The sequence below is a fragment of the Anoplophora glabripennis genome, unplaced genomic scaffold (genome assembly GCF_000390285.2).
Source record: "Anoplophora glabripennis isolate ALB-LARVAE unplaced genomic scaffold, Agla_2.0 scaffold664, whole genome shotgun sequence".
NCBI classification, from domain to species: Eukaryota; Metazoa; Arthropoda; class Insecta; order Coleoptera; family Cerambycidae; genus Anoplophora; species Anoplophora glabripennis.
The window spans coordinates 244,329-261,047 of NW_019416766.1; the positions used below are offsets into that span (position 1 = coordinate 244,329).

General features: G+C 30.3%; 2 protein-coding genes across 2 annotated transcripts in view; one reads left to right on the forward strand and one right to left on the reverse strand.

Moving 5' to 3' along the window:
• The window catches only part of LOC108912666 (WD repeat, SAM and U-box domain-containing protein 1), a 67,722-nt gene extending 65,368 nt beyond the window's left edge, over positions 1-2,354 (forward strand). The window contains exons 9-11 of the mRNA XM_018717972.2: positions 921-1,211; positions 1,264-1,459; positions 1,522-2,354. Coding sequence (XP_018573488.1) covers positions 921-1,211; positions 1,264-1,459; positions 1,522-1,850 — 816 coding nt within the window. The 3' untranslated portion in view covers positions 1,851-2,354. The remainder of the gene's footprint in view (positions 1-920; positions 1,212-1,263; positions 1,460-1,521) is intronic.
• Positions 2,355-7,239: 4,885 nt separating this feature from the next.
• Positions 7,240-15,793, reverse strand: LOC108912669 (lysosomal Pro-X carboxypeptidase). Its single transcript, XM_018717981.2, has 5 exons — positions 15,660-15,793; positions 15,417-15,599; positions 12,621-12,998; positions 10,265-10,619; positions 7,240-8,071 (listed from the first exon to the last, which is right to left on the reverse strand). Exons 1-5 carry the CDS (start codon positions 15,758-15,760, stop codon positions 7,583-7,585), a joined length of 1,506 nt encoding a protein of 501 aa, XP_018573497.1. The 5' UTR covers positions 15,761-15,793; the 3' UTR covers positions 7,240-7,582.
• Positions 15,794-16,719: the final 926 nt, after the last annotated feature.

Here is a 16,719-nt window from a genome sequence, read left to right on the forward strand (position 1 = left end):
CCCGGCTAGGCGGAATTTGGATGGGTGACCTAAGGCAGGCTCGGGGACGTGGCTGTGGCAGCCTACCAAGAGACCTGGGTCGCCCAACATTTGCCGCACGCGTGTGGTCCCCGATAAATGGTAATGAGAACAGAGCAAGAAATCTCTGTATCTCAAGACCATGCTATCATACATAAACTGTACGAGACTTTGCCACCAAGCCATCCGTGTAGTAAATAAGATGGTTTGAAGAAAAGTACTCGAGTAATGAAGGAAGGTGTACAAGGAGCCTAGTAAGGCCTAAGTGCCGTGGTGGATGACAATTCCACCACCCCTCCGACATACATACATACATACATACATACATACATACATACATACATACATACATACATGGCCTAGCGGTGCAGTGCAGCAATGCGGGATTTGGTGTGATTCAGGTAATTTTAATTTATTACATAAGCACCTTCTATTAGTCATTCATATTGCAATTGCAAAAGGGAGAAATAAGAGGGATATTTTGTTTACTAATATTATTACAACACGGCATTTTGGAGACGTTTTGAAACGGAACAAAATGAAATTTACCATCAATATAATAAAATTGAGGACATGAATAATTAAAATATGTTGATGGTCAAATGAACATATAGGTAATAGATATTTTCTACACATTATATACGAATTATTATAATTTTTTATCTCTAGCAGAAAACTTTTTTAGAGATGCCTATGAAACTCATTAAATTTTATTGCCAGGCATTTTTATACATGTTCAACTGACTTCGGAAAGACTATACTTCTTATTTTAGGAGCTGGTAGCTTTGAATTTAACAAATGATAATTTATTTTAACATGTAAAAAGGAGCTACAAACGAGTGAATTGTGAAACTATTTATTTAGTCAAAAATTGTTAAATTCGAACAATAATTCTATTTTAGCAGTCAGAATCACTGCAGTTGGATGAATTGGAAATTAAACTGTGGCGATCGCTGCAAGGTCACGGCGGAAATGTCCTAAGCGTAAAATTTTCACAAGTCGTTAGTGAATTTGTGTGTTCAACCGCCACCGATCGACAGGCAAGAATTTGGTCTGTGTACAGCGCCGACTGTTTGTATGTCCTCGATCACGATTCGATAGTAATTAGCTGTTCTTTCAATTCAGATTGTTCCTTATTAGCTACAGGGTGTTTGGACAAGACTTTGTATCTTTGGAAGTTGCCTTTGCAGATGGTACGTAGGTACACCCAACAAAATTTGTTTATTATGTCAAGCCTCGTTTCAGGTATTTCAAACAGCTGTTGCCAGCAAAATTCACTGCAGATCTAAAACGCTTGCCGAATGGACTACTTCTGATGTAATTAAGTGGTTGAAAGATATCGGAATGAAAGACATAACTAAAAATGTTCAGAACACCTCGCTTGATGGCAAAAAGTTGCTAACGCTTTCTGAAGAAATAATTTGTGCCGGATTAGACTTAGGTAATAATGATTTATGTCTATATATGCCAACCAAAATGTCTTTATGCTTGTTTCTTTTGAAGATGATGAAAAGACCGATAAAATGATAAATGAAATAAAATGGTTAAAGAAGAGTGAGACCCAAATGGAAGGGCCGCAAAGTTTACATATCCCTGATGAATATTTGTGTCCCATCACCCACGAAATTATGAGGGAACCTGTAACTTGCAGTGACGGATTCACTTACGAGAAACATGCCATAGCAGAATGGTTTATGTCGGGCAAACTCACAAGTCCAATGACCAACGAAGTTCTTTCTAACACTGACTATGTTTATAATCTGGACCTAAGAAATACAATTCATAAGTTTTTAGATTCGGGGGAATCTAATGACGCTGAAGATGAATCTTAGAACCAGAATCTTCACGTATCAAAAAAGTAATAAAAGTAGACAAGCATATTGGTATATATTCTTCTATTCCTTGACTAAATTAAACTGGATTTTATAGTGATGTAATCAGTAATTAAGAGGTTTGAGTTGTGGTACACTACAATCGCACAAAAAGTCACAAATAAATTCGGTCAATTATTGTTCTGTAGAAAAGTACCTCTTTTTAGTTATAAATTAATTATAAAATGTTTTCTTCATCTTTTTTTTTCATATCATTTTATAAAGTCCACTTTTAAATTGTACATACTATGAACAATTGGTGGCTATTATTTGAAATTTAATCCTAGTTTTATGAGATGATAATATTAAAAATACAGTGCAACCTCTTTAATCCGAACACCACATTGCCAGGCATTGTTTGTATTGTCGAATCGTTCGGATTATCGAACATACTATAAAGATTTGTACATATGTATATTATGTAAGAACATACCCATTTTATTATAACAATATAAATATAAATCATATAAGATACATAAAACTTATATAAGATACATAAAACTTATATAAGGTAAAACATAAACATGTAGTTAAATATACATATTTTTTTTATTTTTACGCTTTTCACATTTTTTATCAATTTAAGTAACAAAAAAAAAATAAAAAGGCTTTAATTTTTGTCTGGCGCATTGAAAAAGTTTGTTATTTTTATCTGTTTCTTATTTTTAATTGTTGCATCTCGCTGCATTGCTACCGACTACGCGCGAAACGATCTAGTTTTTTGTTGTCATCTTTCAGATTTGGTCGTTCGGATTAGCGTGTGATCGTATTAACGTGTGTTCAGATTAAAGAGGTTGCACTGTATAATGATTTGAGAAATAATGTATTTATCTTATTTCCATTTTTAGAGTTTATTTACAACATTATGGATAAGTAATGTCTTTAGTTTTATTGTTGAAATAATTTAAATTAAAAAAAAATTCAAGCAGATACTGTGATAAACTAAGTTTTAGTTTCATATATTACAAAATATTTATATTAAATTAATTAGTTAAGAGCCTAGCTTAATTTTTTTAAATATTATGTTATATACAAGGTGTAACTTTAAACGGGAGTCAGTTTTTTTATAGGTAATAGTATTTAATTAAAATACACATTATACTATATATGTGCATGCCTATAAATTTCTTCGTGATACCAAGAGCTGCTTCATCTATCTACGGAATGACAAAATACTTGATGCACCTTTTATATTGTTAGGGATTTTGTTAAATGTCTTCACATCTTTAATATGTCAGTTATTTTAGTTACCATATTTTTTGGAATCACTGTGGTCGAAGCGCTGAACATTAAAAAAACATACTATCGTTTAAAAAAAAAAAATTTTAATTGTAAATTTTTTTTTTGTCAATGTGGACAAATTTAAAATTTTCACAAGATTTATTAAGTATTTACTAACATAATAAAAAATAAATATAAATACTAATCTGATTGATATGAAATATTTAAAATGTTTAAAGTTTTTACAAGCAATTAGTGTTACAATTTTTTTATACACGGCGGTGGTGCAGAAATGTACTTTTTAATAACCTTTCCATTAAGGAGGTTTATCTGATTTGGAATTGACAAACAAATATTCATAAAAAAATTAATATAAGTTTATTAATATGAAGAAAATCCTCAAACCAAATTATGACTAGTTTGGATACCTAAGAGATGAGATATTAATAAAATAATTTTTCACGATTTTAGTATGAAGTCTTATAAGAACGCAGATTTTTTTGGTCTTTCCACTTAGAATGCGCAACAATTGACGAACAGTTTCCACAGCAACTTGTATAAATAGGTACTTGTAAGATACATAATTTATAATAATTCTCCTTCAAACTGCTGTCGTTGACTAACTTAACCTCCATATGCGTGATAGGGCAACGCCGCAGTTCTCGACATAACGTATTATTTGAAATTCGCATGTGTGACATATGATGTATATTTACGCCAAGCCGAGCCGAGCGCACCAGCCAAGTGCAACGTTGCCAAATCTAAATGCATACTACTTTAGTTACTAGCGAATCTACAGAAACTCTCGTTAGACTTTAGACATACCCCCGTACCCGATAAACCTCCTTAAACATGAAATTTGACAACAATGCACACCTCAGTTCCCAATTAATGCTTGCGCTGCGTCTAACGTGCGCCTTTGTTTGATGTCTCACTAGCAGCAGCAGGGTATAAATATTACTAAAAAAAGGTTAAAAAGAAAATGTAATTTTCATAACAGAATTAAAAAAAAATAAACTATTGATACACGTTTCTAAAGTACAAAGGTAGCCTCTGTATAAATATGACCCTCCACTCAAAGTTACACCCTGTATACATATTAATTTTTATTTACTTTTACTCAATAGATTAGTAGATATTAGGTACATACTTTATTTCATGGTCCACTACATTTAATACAAAACTTAGAATGAAAAAGCTGATAAGTATAGAAAACAATTAAGGCACTTTTCATAATTAAATATTAAATATAGTTAGGTAACATGCAAGCTGTCTTATCTCTTACAAGGCACTTAAACCCGTTTTGTATTTACAAATTTTTTACCCAATAAATTGGTCAGAAATTCGTCTGTAACGAATTCTCTTGTTTCAATAAATTAGCCACAAAATGGAAAACAGAAGAACTGAATTTTGGTCATTTTTAGTGAACTCAATCTAAAAATATTTGAGCTAATAAAAGTCAGGAAAATTCTGAAAATTTCCCTTGTAATAGGAAGTGTGTTAGTTGCGTATGAAATCGCAACAAAATGATTTCAAAAACAAAGTTTCATGCCTACTAAGTTATGGGCACAACTACTCCATAGGTTGCTTGAAGAAGCAATCCTAAGTAAAATATGAGAATAGTAACATCTTTCTATAGTGGCTATTTTTAAGTGTGGGTCTTTGTCAGGAGTACGGATAACAATAAAAATACAAGATATTTCATTGTAGTAATGTCAATATTGTAATGATTCGTTACTAAAGAATCGTTACTTGCTAGTAATCGTAGTAATCGAGTAGCTGTTCTGTCAAGTAATCGTTACACGATTACTTGCCTTATGCAATACCAATACACACTACCAGCGAGCAACGAGGCTACGATTAATACCGATTCCCATGCATAGCTAGATTCAGTCTTGGTCATCGGTACTCTGGTGCACTCGCACAAGATTTGGGATAAATATATTAAATATTTCTAAACTGCCATTGTGTTAAGGTATACATTTAGGTAGGTGATTTGTATTCGTTCTCGTTGTGTTGATACATTTGTGTATATTATAGTGGCTGTGGCCATGGGTATAGGCACAGCTTGCATACAATTACAATACATCTATTCGTTGGAAATACTCTCCCGAAATCAGGGTCAGTAAACGTAACAAGTAACGAGTACAAAGTAACGATTACTTATTGAGAAACTACCTAGTAATCGCGATTACATAAAAGTACTGGTTCTGACATCACAATTTCATTGAAAGGTTAATTTATTTAATAATTTAATTGTCAGGTAATAATAATATCAGACATATCCTTTTGAATTTTTATTTTATATAATTATTAATTATTAGCTATTTACCAGATATTGTTGGTGTAACCCATAGGCAGATTTATTTGAATCACCTCAATATGATGAAAGATGTATATTTAAATTTTTATTTTGATAAATCGAAAAATCTAAATGATCATTACATAATATGTTTATTTTAGTTCAATTAAAAAAAAATAAATAGTATAAAAGAAAACTTTTAAAGGTAAAATCGTTTTAACCAGGTATTAGTTACCAGGTTAAATAATCTACGTAGATTGACGATCGGATTATGCAGATAAAATAAAGTATTCTAATTTGGTTTAACGTTTTGCTACTTATCCTATTAGCTTCGCCAGAACTTATCCAAAACCTAATAAAAAAAAATTATTCAGGATTAGTACCCTGATTTACACGAAATGTACCCTGATTTACACGGAATTAGAAAGTCCATTCCTCCATTCTGTTTGGAAATCGAATGGCATGTATATTACTGCATTTTTTAATTTCTCGTTGAATTTAAGACATAATTTGACAAATAAATGTTGGGTCCAAGTCATATCGTTTGGGTGTTAGAACATTTCTTAATCGAATCGAAGAACAATTTTTGATTTTATTTGAAGTTTGAATTTTTTGAATATATTTGAATTAGGTTAATATCTTCATAATACAGTACATTTTCGTTGTTTTATTGTATATGTAATAAAACAATAGAAATTTATGAGCAAATGGCATCCTTGCGATAAAACTTTGTAGACACTTTGTTTATCCTTGTTCTGTGTGCTTATCTTGGCATTTGGTTATACTAGCATTAGTATAGGTAATTCGCGGTTTTCGTGAACGACAGAAATTCAACAAAAAACAAATAAACATTTGTATATATACTTACCAAATACATTATTTGCAATTTTACGCAACCCTTTGGCACTTGTTTTTATTATAAATATTTAGGGAATATATTACATACAAATGCAATTGCAATGTCCGACATAAGTTACAAGTCCAAAACTGCCACAAATATAGCTAATTGTGCCAACTGCTTCACCAATTTCTTAAACAATTTATTGGGTCAAAAATTGGTAAAAGTAAAAGAGGTTTTAAGAATATGGCAGATGCAAATTTATTAAAAACACCAAAAGACTGTAAAATAAAAGTAGTAGTGTTTAGTGCCTTTAAATTATCTAAAGTGTAAAATAGTACAAGAAAACTCAAACAAGCGATGTCACTGTGATACAATACTACACACATACAATTGAAAATTAAATTTTCAACAGTATGCAAGTTGTTTTTTTTTTTGTTGCTGGAAATTATTTATGGCTAGACATATACACATTTACAGAGCCTCCATAAAAGATTACAAGCCACATGACCACCAAGGTTAGGCAACCAACATTGCACGACTGGTACTGGTATATAAAAAACTCTAAGTCTTAGCATCACAAATATAATGATTCGTTTACAGTGAACAAAGACAAACTGTTACCTCTATATAATGCGATCGCTGATTGGTTAAACACAGAATGTTGTAATTTAATGTAAATCTTGATTTTATTATCATAATTTAATTGCCAACTTGAAGGAAATAAAATTACCGTTACAAACAAAATGACTGGTCACGTGACTTGTTATCATTTATGAAGCCTCTGTATTTTAATTTTCACAGATATATAATGCTTTAAAATAGTGGATGTTTTGCTGTTCTCTAAGAAACCATTAATCACATTGCAGTTTTACAGAATAATAACAAAATTCAGTGATTATTATAGGCTAGTATAGAGCACAGGTTTTTCAATATTTAAATATCCTTCACCATTTTACAAAATTTTAATATTCTAATAAAATAAAATCTTAGATAAAATGCTTGTTTTATTCCAACTAAGAAAATACAAGTTTTTCTACACAAGTCACCAGTACCACTGTGAGATTTTATACAGGATGTTACAAATTAAATTGGCACTATTGCTAACTATTATTATTATATTATAAATATAAAGTAGGTTATGTTGCAAAAGTTGTAATTTTTCTACAAATTACAGTGTACTAAATCTAGAAACAATTGAAAATCACAAAGATATGTATCAAAATGACAGCTCTTTATATGTAACTTTGGTTATTTTATATCCAATGCAACAAAGTCATAAAAATTGCAACTTATTTCTAAACACCCTGTTATTCTTCATGAATGATGAACTTAATTATCCAAGGAATAAAAGTAGTACAATATTATGAAACATGTCATGGCATACTGTATGTTACTTGCGGGGATAACATAATTACCAGAACTCACTACCTCTCCATTATAATATGTTTCCACCCACTTATTAATGTGGTGAATCTGAATCAGTCGAGCCTCTTTCACAGATTCGGGATCGTTTTCATTGCCAGCTCTTAACTCAGAATGGTGGGCTCCCTCGGATATAACAATCGCTACAATATTTGGTGTAACGTTTGTTAGAACCCCATAACCAGACCAAGGATCGTAAAGTCCGTTGCTGAATATAATATTGTTGGCAGTGCTCAGGTCTTTGTCTCCGTATTGTAAAATGGGAACATCCTCGTCGCGAGGACGAACACCATATTTGTTGTAGCACCAATCGGAGAACTCTTCGAAATTGTACTCAGTAGTTTCAAACATGTCTGAGTCTCCAGAACAGAATGGCATTATCATCTCAGTACATTCCTAAAATCGATTAAAGGTAAAATCCTTTAAATTTCAATATTCAATTTTTTTTATACGGGATATTAAAAAAAATAGATGAATAATTTAGATGTCTCTTTTCCAGTACTACAGTCCTAAAATTAAAATTTAATCATCGTAAGATATAAATGTGACTTGTCTTTTGTGTACTTAGAAAGGCAATAATTTTTTCATTGTATTTTATGCACTTTTAATGTAAACGTAATTTCTTTCATTTCACATATAGTTCTTAATAAACATCAAGTATATGGTTTATACAGGGTGTTAGAAGTTTGACTGCCTTAATTTTAACAGACGATAGAATACATTAAAATAAACAAAAAACCTTGTATGACATGGGTCCAAAACCCAATTATTTCCGAGAAAAAAATTATCAAAATCTCCAACTTGATGTACAAAAGTTCGATTACCTAATTATGGAATATTGACATAACTGCTTGCATAGAATACCATAAAATATATTTTATCACTTTTTTGAACTTTTTTATGCTTAATTCTAAAAAATAATTAGCGTTGTAATAAATTTAAAATTCGATAAAATTCATATCGAGCAATATGACAACGGCGCGGCGGATAACACGAGGTACTAAGTTGTCCAGCAATACGCAATTCAGTTGTTGTTGGTATCTGGAATTGGACTGTGTCGGAGTCTCTTTTGCATACCACTATTGCCTTTTCTTGAGGTGTTTTCAAGCGGATGCGCGAAAATTGGATTCGAAGGTGTCGTGTGTGCATCGAAAATGGTGGTGGACATTTTGAACATATATTGTAGTTTGTTTTGTACTTGTGCGTTTAAAAATTACTGAATTTTGCTTTTTAGTAAATCCCTAAATTATTTTTATTAGGTATGATTATTTGGACGACGTGAATCTTTGGGTACTTAAATTAGATATTTTATTACTATATACTACAAAATCGATACATTATTTTATTTATTTCAAAACTGGAAAACAATTGTCTTAAAATTTACTAAATGTTTCACAATAATAGTTGTTTACATTTTTTCCATAGGACAAGTCTGTTGCGTGCACACGTGGTGTGCATCAGCTGTGTAGCGCTGTTGTCACGTTGTGATAAAACTCCCCAATATTAATACTTGCTGTATTTGAAAACTGTTAATTTTACGTTCCTGCAAGATACATTCATTTATGATTACTCTATCTCATGCTAAAGTTATGGCAGTCATACTTCTTACACCCTGTATACAGGGCGGTTCAGGTTTTAAGGTGGAAACTTCACCAGATGATAGAGCAAATTATTTTTCGAGTAAAGTTTCATATAAATATGGATTACAGTACGCTTCGTTTTGATTTTGAGATGTAGTGTCTTAAAATTAGAAAAAAAATCTCATTTTCTAAAATATCTCTGAAGACATTATGACATATGAAACTTAGGCCACTCATTTATTTAAAAAAAGCATTCATCATTGTAAATTTAGCCCATATTAAATTATACTAAAATATAAAAAAATAAAATATAAAATTAGAAATACTCCAAAAAAAATAGCAACATATTTAAAATTATTGGAAGCAGAGAGCTACACTGATCATTGCTTCCAAAAATCATCTACTACACTAGCTGATTTTGGAGCTGATTTTGCCAGTCTTAAAAGACATGGGAGCTGGAAGTGTTCCACTGTTACATTGGGATAGATTGGGATTGAGAAGAAAATTAAAATTTCTAATAATATCTGGTGCGTCTTCAATAATTACCCAGTGCCTTAACCAAGAAACTATTGCAGTGAGCAACTTACTATCCTCGAGTGGAGTAAGTTTCCACAATTGTGCAATTAAGACTTTCAATTGATTGTTAATTAAATTGATTATTAATGAATGGCTGTTTTTGTTGATAATAATAAATAAACTGGTGAACTGATTCTATCTATAATTTAATTTATTTTTGCAGGTGGTTGTAAAAGACTTTTACGTTTTGTAGACAAAAAACTGTTATTTTGACACTTAATAAATACCTATCGTAAAAGTCAACTTTTAATAACAGTTTTCGAAAAAAAGCATTTTTTTTAATTTCAATTTTGACATTTGGCAGAAGGAAAATAAGATTATTTTCACATAAAAAAATTAGTTGACCTACTTTTCTGCAGAGTATCCTATTTAATTCAATTTAATTCAGTTTAATTTTTAAGATTGTCAATTCATTTTTTTGTCATTATCATACCTGAAAGTACCATCCCGTCTCTCCTAATTGCGCGGATGTCGATTCAAGTTGATTACATTCAGTAGTACCTGTATAATTGGTATAAACCTGCAAGGCTTCACCGATTGCTGTTAAGAGACCTATGTCGTCATCAAACTCTAGATCATCAATTTTGTTGCAAAATTCTTTAACAGGATTCGCCGGCAGTGGTACTAGAAAGCTTGTAGGGTAAGGATAATTTGTTTCAGCAAGTGCCGCATATATGTTTGATAACCAACTGACTAATGTGCTGATTTCATCGTCAGTTTCAAATACGGTGCAAAAGTTCCATAATTCGGCAAGTTCTGACTTTCCTGTTGCATTTTGTGTGTATGATCTAAAATAAATGCAAAATGGTATTAGACAAGTTTAAAAAAGAATGGAAAACCGTGATATTATTTAATGTACAGAGTACAAGTCGGAGATTATTTTTGTCACAAGTAAAAAAGTAAATGTGGTTTTACTTCTGTTTGTTATTTTGTCTTTTTATATACAAATGTACCTCTTTTGTAGATACTTTACTTATAGTAATATAGGTAAATTTACAATAAAAAGTTTGTAGGTAAGTATAGGTATTCAAAAATATAGGTCGGTAAAGATTGTGGGTGTCCCTAAAATATATGTGTCAACTAGCCACTATACAGGGTGTTAGTAAATAAGTGCGACAAATTTCAGGGGGTGATTCTACATCAGAAAATAATGGCAGTTTGCTTATAAACGTATGTCCGCAAATGATTCGTTTTCCGAGATATGGCGTGTCAAAGTTTTTCTTAAAAACTGACGATTTAATTTATTGCTCTGAAACCGGTCGAGATGTGCAATGAAATTTGGTGGGTTGATCACCGCTCAATTTTTTTTTATATGTAAGTTTATGGCTACCTAAATTACATCTACTAATACAAAATTTATAAAATAATTGATAAAAATGTTTTGTCTGTTGCAAAATTTAAATCCGTTATGGATTATGAAACAGCAAAATTTAAGTTAGGTAAGTTGAAAAAATATGGAATGTGAAAAATTATGTTCTAATATTAGGAGTTATTCTATACACAAAAATAAGAAAAAAGTTTATATAAATATACTTCTTAAAGTACTACAACTATTAGAGAGCAGTTTAATATAAACTGTTTTTATTTTTAGGTTTTATAGGTATAGAATAGAATTTTTGAACATCTTGTATTTGAATACATTTTAATATTGAAGATTTTGTCGTCTTACTCATAATCCATGAGATATTTAATAACTCATCCCTAGCTAAAAAATTTTAGTCATATGAAAACGAGTTGTTTTACATTAAAAGGACTAAGGACTTTTAGATAAAAATTTATTTTGAACTCAAAAATCTGCATCAGTAACTCATTGGTAGATACATTATTTAATTCATATACAACTCACTCAATTGAATTATATTTTCAAAAGAGATAAGAATTAAGAATTAATGAAGACAAAATTTGAATTTTTTATTTTCAATCTATAACAAAAATTATCTCTACAAAGGTGTAGATTGACCTTTCTAATTAATTCTTTTTAAACTCCTAATTTTCATAAATTCTGATTTTGTCAAATTATATAAATATTGTATAGGTTGTCCACTGGGAACCAACAAAATCAATTTCACGAAATGCACATATAGGAAACAGTGTGGCATATTTTAAATATTTACTGAAAACAGAAAAATAGTAGAACATTCTTCCTACTTCTTCCTTTTGTTTTTTTTTTATTTAGAGAAAATTGGTAATGCTGTTTTAGGAAATTTTCTTGAAATCTTAGATAAATAGATAAAAAAACAATTGACTGTGTCAAAGCAATAAACTTCAGGACACCTAGACAATTGGGACACCCTGTAGACTAGAACGTAACGTATTATTAAAAGTATTTTTATATTGCAAGCATTTTAGAAAGAGATTAATTTTATTTTTAATAAGTAATAGGAAATTCCCACAGATTCTAATAAATTGCTTATCTAATAAAATAAAATATCTAGTAAAACGCTTACAGTCAAACTCTCTAAGAAAATCAAGTAAAAGAGTTCAGTAGGCAGATACTAAATCTGCAAGTGGAACTTACAACAATTTTGTTCATATATTAAAGTGGTCCTCATATCTAGAAATTGTGCTAAAAAAGACACAATTTTGGAAAAAATGGACTTGACACACTCATTTTGGCATACAGTTATTTGAAGGGTTTAATATGTGACTTAAGAGCTACCAATCGTCAAGTTACTGGCCAAAGTTTCTGTGAGTTGCCAATTTAACCAATAGTATTTGATATCTGATGCCAAGTATGTTTTTGCTTTGTTTTCTTAGAGTACACATCCTGTATTCTCTATGATACTCACCGAATAATTTCCCATGACTCTTCAATAGTAGTGACACACTTCTCGCTACCGAGAATTCTGAAGTCTTCTGTAACAATTTTATAAAACTCATCACATGGATTTTGATCTTTAAACATCCAAATCGGTGCCGAACTAGCTACAGCTCCTATAATCGAATTTGGATATTTCATTTTTAGCCAAGCAGCCAACATCCCTCCATATGATCCACCAAATGCTACTGCTGGTAACTTTTTCGCGTCGTCATCTGTGGCATATAATTTTTGCAACTCATTTATTAAGTACACAAAATCGGCCAGAGCTTGAGATGAACTTAAATAGCCCATGTATTCAGGGGAAGAATACGATAGGTTGCCGAAAGGCAGAGATTCGCCATAATATCTAAAAAAGAGAGGTAAACAATTATAATAACAGATAACACAAAATAATAAAGGCTGATTTCACATAGAACGTCATGCTCTGACTATGGCCATACTGCGTCATTCAATTTTAAGAGAAACTGACAAGAGGAAATTTTTGTGCAAAATCCACAGATCATTCATAAATGCAGCTGCCCTAAGGGATCCATTGGCAGAGAATATAGTTACATAGGGGCACCCACACTTCCCTTCGTACAACGCTGCAGTTAAGAAAATATTTGAAAATGATTTTTACTGCTTCCCCTCCCATATAATGTGTGTGAGTTTGGGAAGTGAAGTAGGTATTTGGGGGTTATTTTGGATGATAAATTGGGTTTTCAGAAGCATTGAATTACATTTTGAATAAGGTCTCAAATAAAGTATACCTGAAAGTTAAAATAAGAGTTAAATAGAATAATTAATACAGCATTGATTGGTCCCCATGTGGATTATTGTTCAACAATTTTATTTAGTTTATGTCAAGGTAAAATTTAAAAATTACTGAATAAGCTATGTGTACTATATTGAAGTGTAATCGTTATACACCAATAAAGCAAATGATGGAGGTGTTAAATTTTATGAACATAAAGTAAAGATTTTCAGGACTTTAAATATGGTATGTAAAATAAAAAATCAGGCAACTGCTAAATATTTGTGTAATAAGGTGCAATATGTGAATAAAATTAATTCGTATATAACACAAGGAGATATGGAGATTTTTTTATTAGAACTGCTAGATGGGGCGCTGAATAGAACAATTTTGTATATGTATAATACACTGCCAGATGTAGTAATTATGTTAAAGAAATATGTTTTTGAGGTATTTTGGTAACTTATTTTAGAAAATAAAGATTATTATTATTATTACTAAATTTTAAGAAGATATCATATCGGTTTGCAGATATAATAATGAAAACCAAATTCAAAAGTAATGTTTAAAGAAAAGGTTTTTGTTCATTTACTGTTTTATCCATTGTAGTTTAAAATTTTTATTTTTTAAATGTTAGGTATTTCCAATTTTTTTCAAAATTTTTACAAAATTTTAAAAATGCTAATAAAATAAAATGTCCAGAAATTTTCTGAATGAATATATGGACAGGGACTGATCCAGAGATGGACTTTAGGAATTGAAAATAATGGAAAAATGGAAAAAATACATTGTAGCTGTTTTATTTTCTATTGCAAAAAAACCTGTCAATATCTAAAAAAAATTCTAAAATATATACCCAAAAAAAGCAAATAGATAAAGAGTCATATGTTTCATTGTATTTGTATAATTTGAAAATAAAAAATTTTTCCTATTTAAATATTTTTGTTTGCATCAATTCATTCATTTACATACAGTGTAGGTACTTTATATTTGAAATGATATTGTTTATATTGTGTATATCAAACATATACAGGGTAGGATAATTTAACAAGGTATGGTTGATAGTGAAAACTGACCTTCATGAAAGTTATAAAGTTCAAAGGAGGCCAGTTGAAGATGGCCTTAATTTAATCTTGAATCGAGGTCATTTTAAGGTCAACTTTATTTTTCTTAAAAGAAATTCTTATTTTCGACCACAAATATGGAAAGAGCAGAAATTTCAGAGTTCATGGAGATGGTTTTTACTCACTGGTCAAAATTACTTTCTGAGGTCATTATAGTAATAGAGTCAATCTCCTACCTTTAGAAACAATGGACATAGTACTGATGTTTCTTTTAGAGTGCTTAATTAGAGTGAGTCCCCTTGCCCTCTCACTTTTTGTAGTGCTGAATTAATGAGTACTCTTCCCTCTCACTCCTAGAGGTGCTTAGAGGTTGTCTCTCAAAGAATGAAAGAAACTGCTCAATTGCTGAATACGTAAACTAATTCTCCACTGAAAACTGAATTGTTCTTAATAATATTGCCCCTGGGATTCTGGAATTTGAAGAAACTGAATAAATACCAGCAGTAACATAAAGGTAGGAAATACATTTTCATAACACTTGAGGATTGACTTTTCCTGAAATGACTGAAGGTAATTTTGATGTATGCGAGAACTTCTGTCTGAATGTGAAATTTCCTGTTTCTTTTTGGATTCACAATAAAAAATGAGACTATTATAACAAAGTTAACCATCAAATAATAACCTTGAAAATCGATTTAAAGTCAAGTTTAAGGTCATTTTCAGTTGGCCCTCTTTGAACCCTACAACTTTTGTGATGGTCAATTTTCCCTACCAACCATATGTTCGGTGTAATTTGGGTGGTTATATTAAAAAGGCCCACCCTGTATACCATAGTGAAATGTTATTCATCTGAACACTTGCAAAATGTGATTTAGGTTGGTTCTGTAATAAGTAATTTTATTCTTTTAATTGAAGAATCTGTGGTTGCGGTATGACTATTGTTTTCTGGAATTTTAAATCGACTTACCTGTGTTCAGCAAAAATAATCAGAGCATTAAACTCAGGCGCAATATCGAATATAAAACCAGAATTTTGGGCAAACATTTCAATATCTCCTTCATTCCCTGCATAGATAAATATTGTTCCATTTGGTCCAAAAAAGGTATCATTCACCAGATACTTTAATGTGAAAGTGGTATTTTCTCTAAAGCTAAAATAGAAAATATAATTTAAATTTATTATAATTTAAACTTTACCTCTCACTACTTACTTAAAGTGATCTAGTGGAATATCAATATATTTTGTTTCAAAGGTGTATTCCGCATCTTGGGCTAAGACGATGGGAAGTAAAAGGAAGCTAAGGAACAACATCCTTTCCAATCTGCTTTATTTTTTCTTCTGCCTTGATTTTATAAATACATTCTGATATATCTCTAATAAAAAGGTTTATCAAATCAGATGCTGCGATATAACTTTGATTTAAAAGGATTTTATGATTTTACAACGTAATGCAATATATCTAGATTTAAAGTATGTACTTAAAAGAATTAGGTACTTATTTGTTTTGTTCTTTTATATTCAAATGTATTTCTTATGTACATAGATACTTATTGCTAATATGTATAATGAAAGTAAGGAATTTGAAGATATATTTAAAACTACACTCCATCAGAATTGTATGTATTCACATGACTGATAAAACTACTCAAAAAATGGACAATACAAAAAAAAACAGAATTTATGAAGATAAAATCCTTACAACTTATACTAATCTCAAATGTGATTTTTTATATTTAACATTTATTTAATTTCAAGGCAAATTATTTAATTTATTCGTTTTCAAAGAAATATACTTATTACTTATATCGTGCCCTTTATGTTATATTTATAAGAATTGCAGTGCCTCTTTAAAATACACAACTAACATTACAGAAATATAAAGTGCAATTTTAATTTTTTGGAAAATAACTCGATGAATTCCTTATGAATATATATAAACTGCAATATTAATTAATATATGTTTAGAAGAATATGAGGGCAGCAATATGTTTTTGTATTTGTTATCAACAGATTTTTTATTAATCTGATAGAGTTTAAATCTTTCTTAATCCCAATTTAAGAACAGTGAAATCAGATATACAGTTTATAGCCTGACATATTTAAGTAATGTAAATAAGATTCATAATCAAAGGTATAAATAAGTATAAAATTTTGCATTAGAAATATAAAAAAGAGAGAAACAGTTATTCCACATATTATGCAACACTATAAGAGGCAATCATCGTTACAATATAGACTTGTAATTAAACGCTGAGTATTTTAACGTATTT

What these genes read in the sequence shown, in the direction of transcription:
- LOC108912669 (XM_018717981.2), bottom strand. Translation starts at nt 15,760, where the DNA reads ATGTTGTTCCTTAGCTTCCTTTTACTTCCCATCGTCTTAGCCCAAGAT. An exon ending in ATTATTTTTGCTGAACACAG is followed by an intron (nt 12,999 to 15,416) that starts GTAAGTCGATTT and finishes TCTCTTTTTTAG; the next exon opens with ATATTATGGCGAATCTCTGC. An exon ending in AGACGGGATGGTACTTTCAG is followed by an intron (nt 8,072 to 10,264) that starts GTATGATAATGA and finishes AATCGATTTTAG; the next exon opens with GAATGTACTGAGATGATAAT.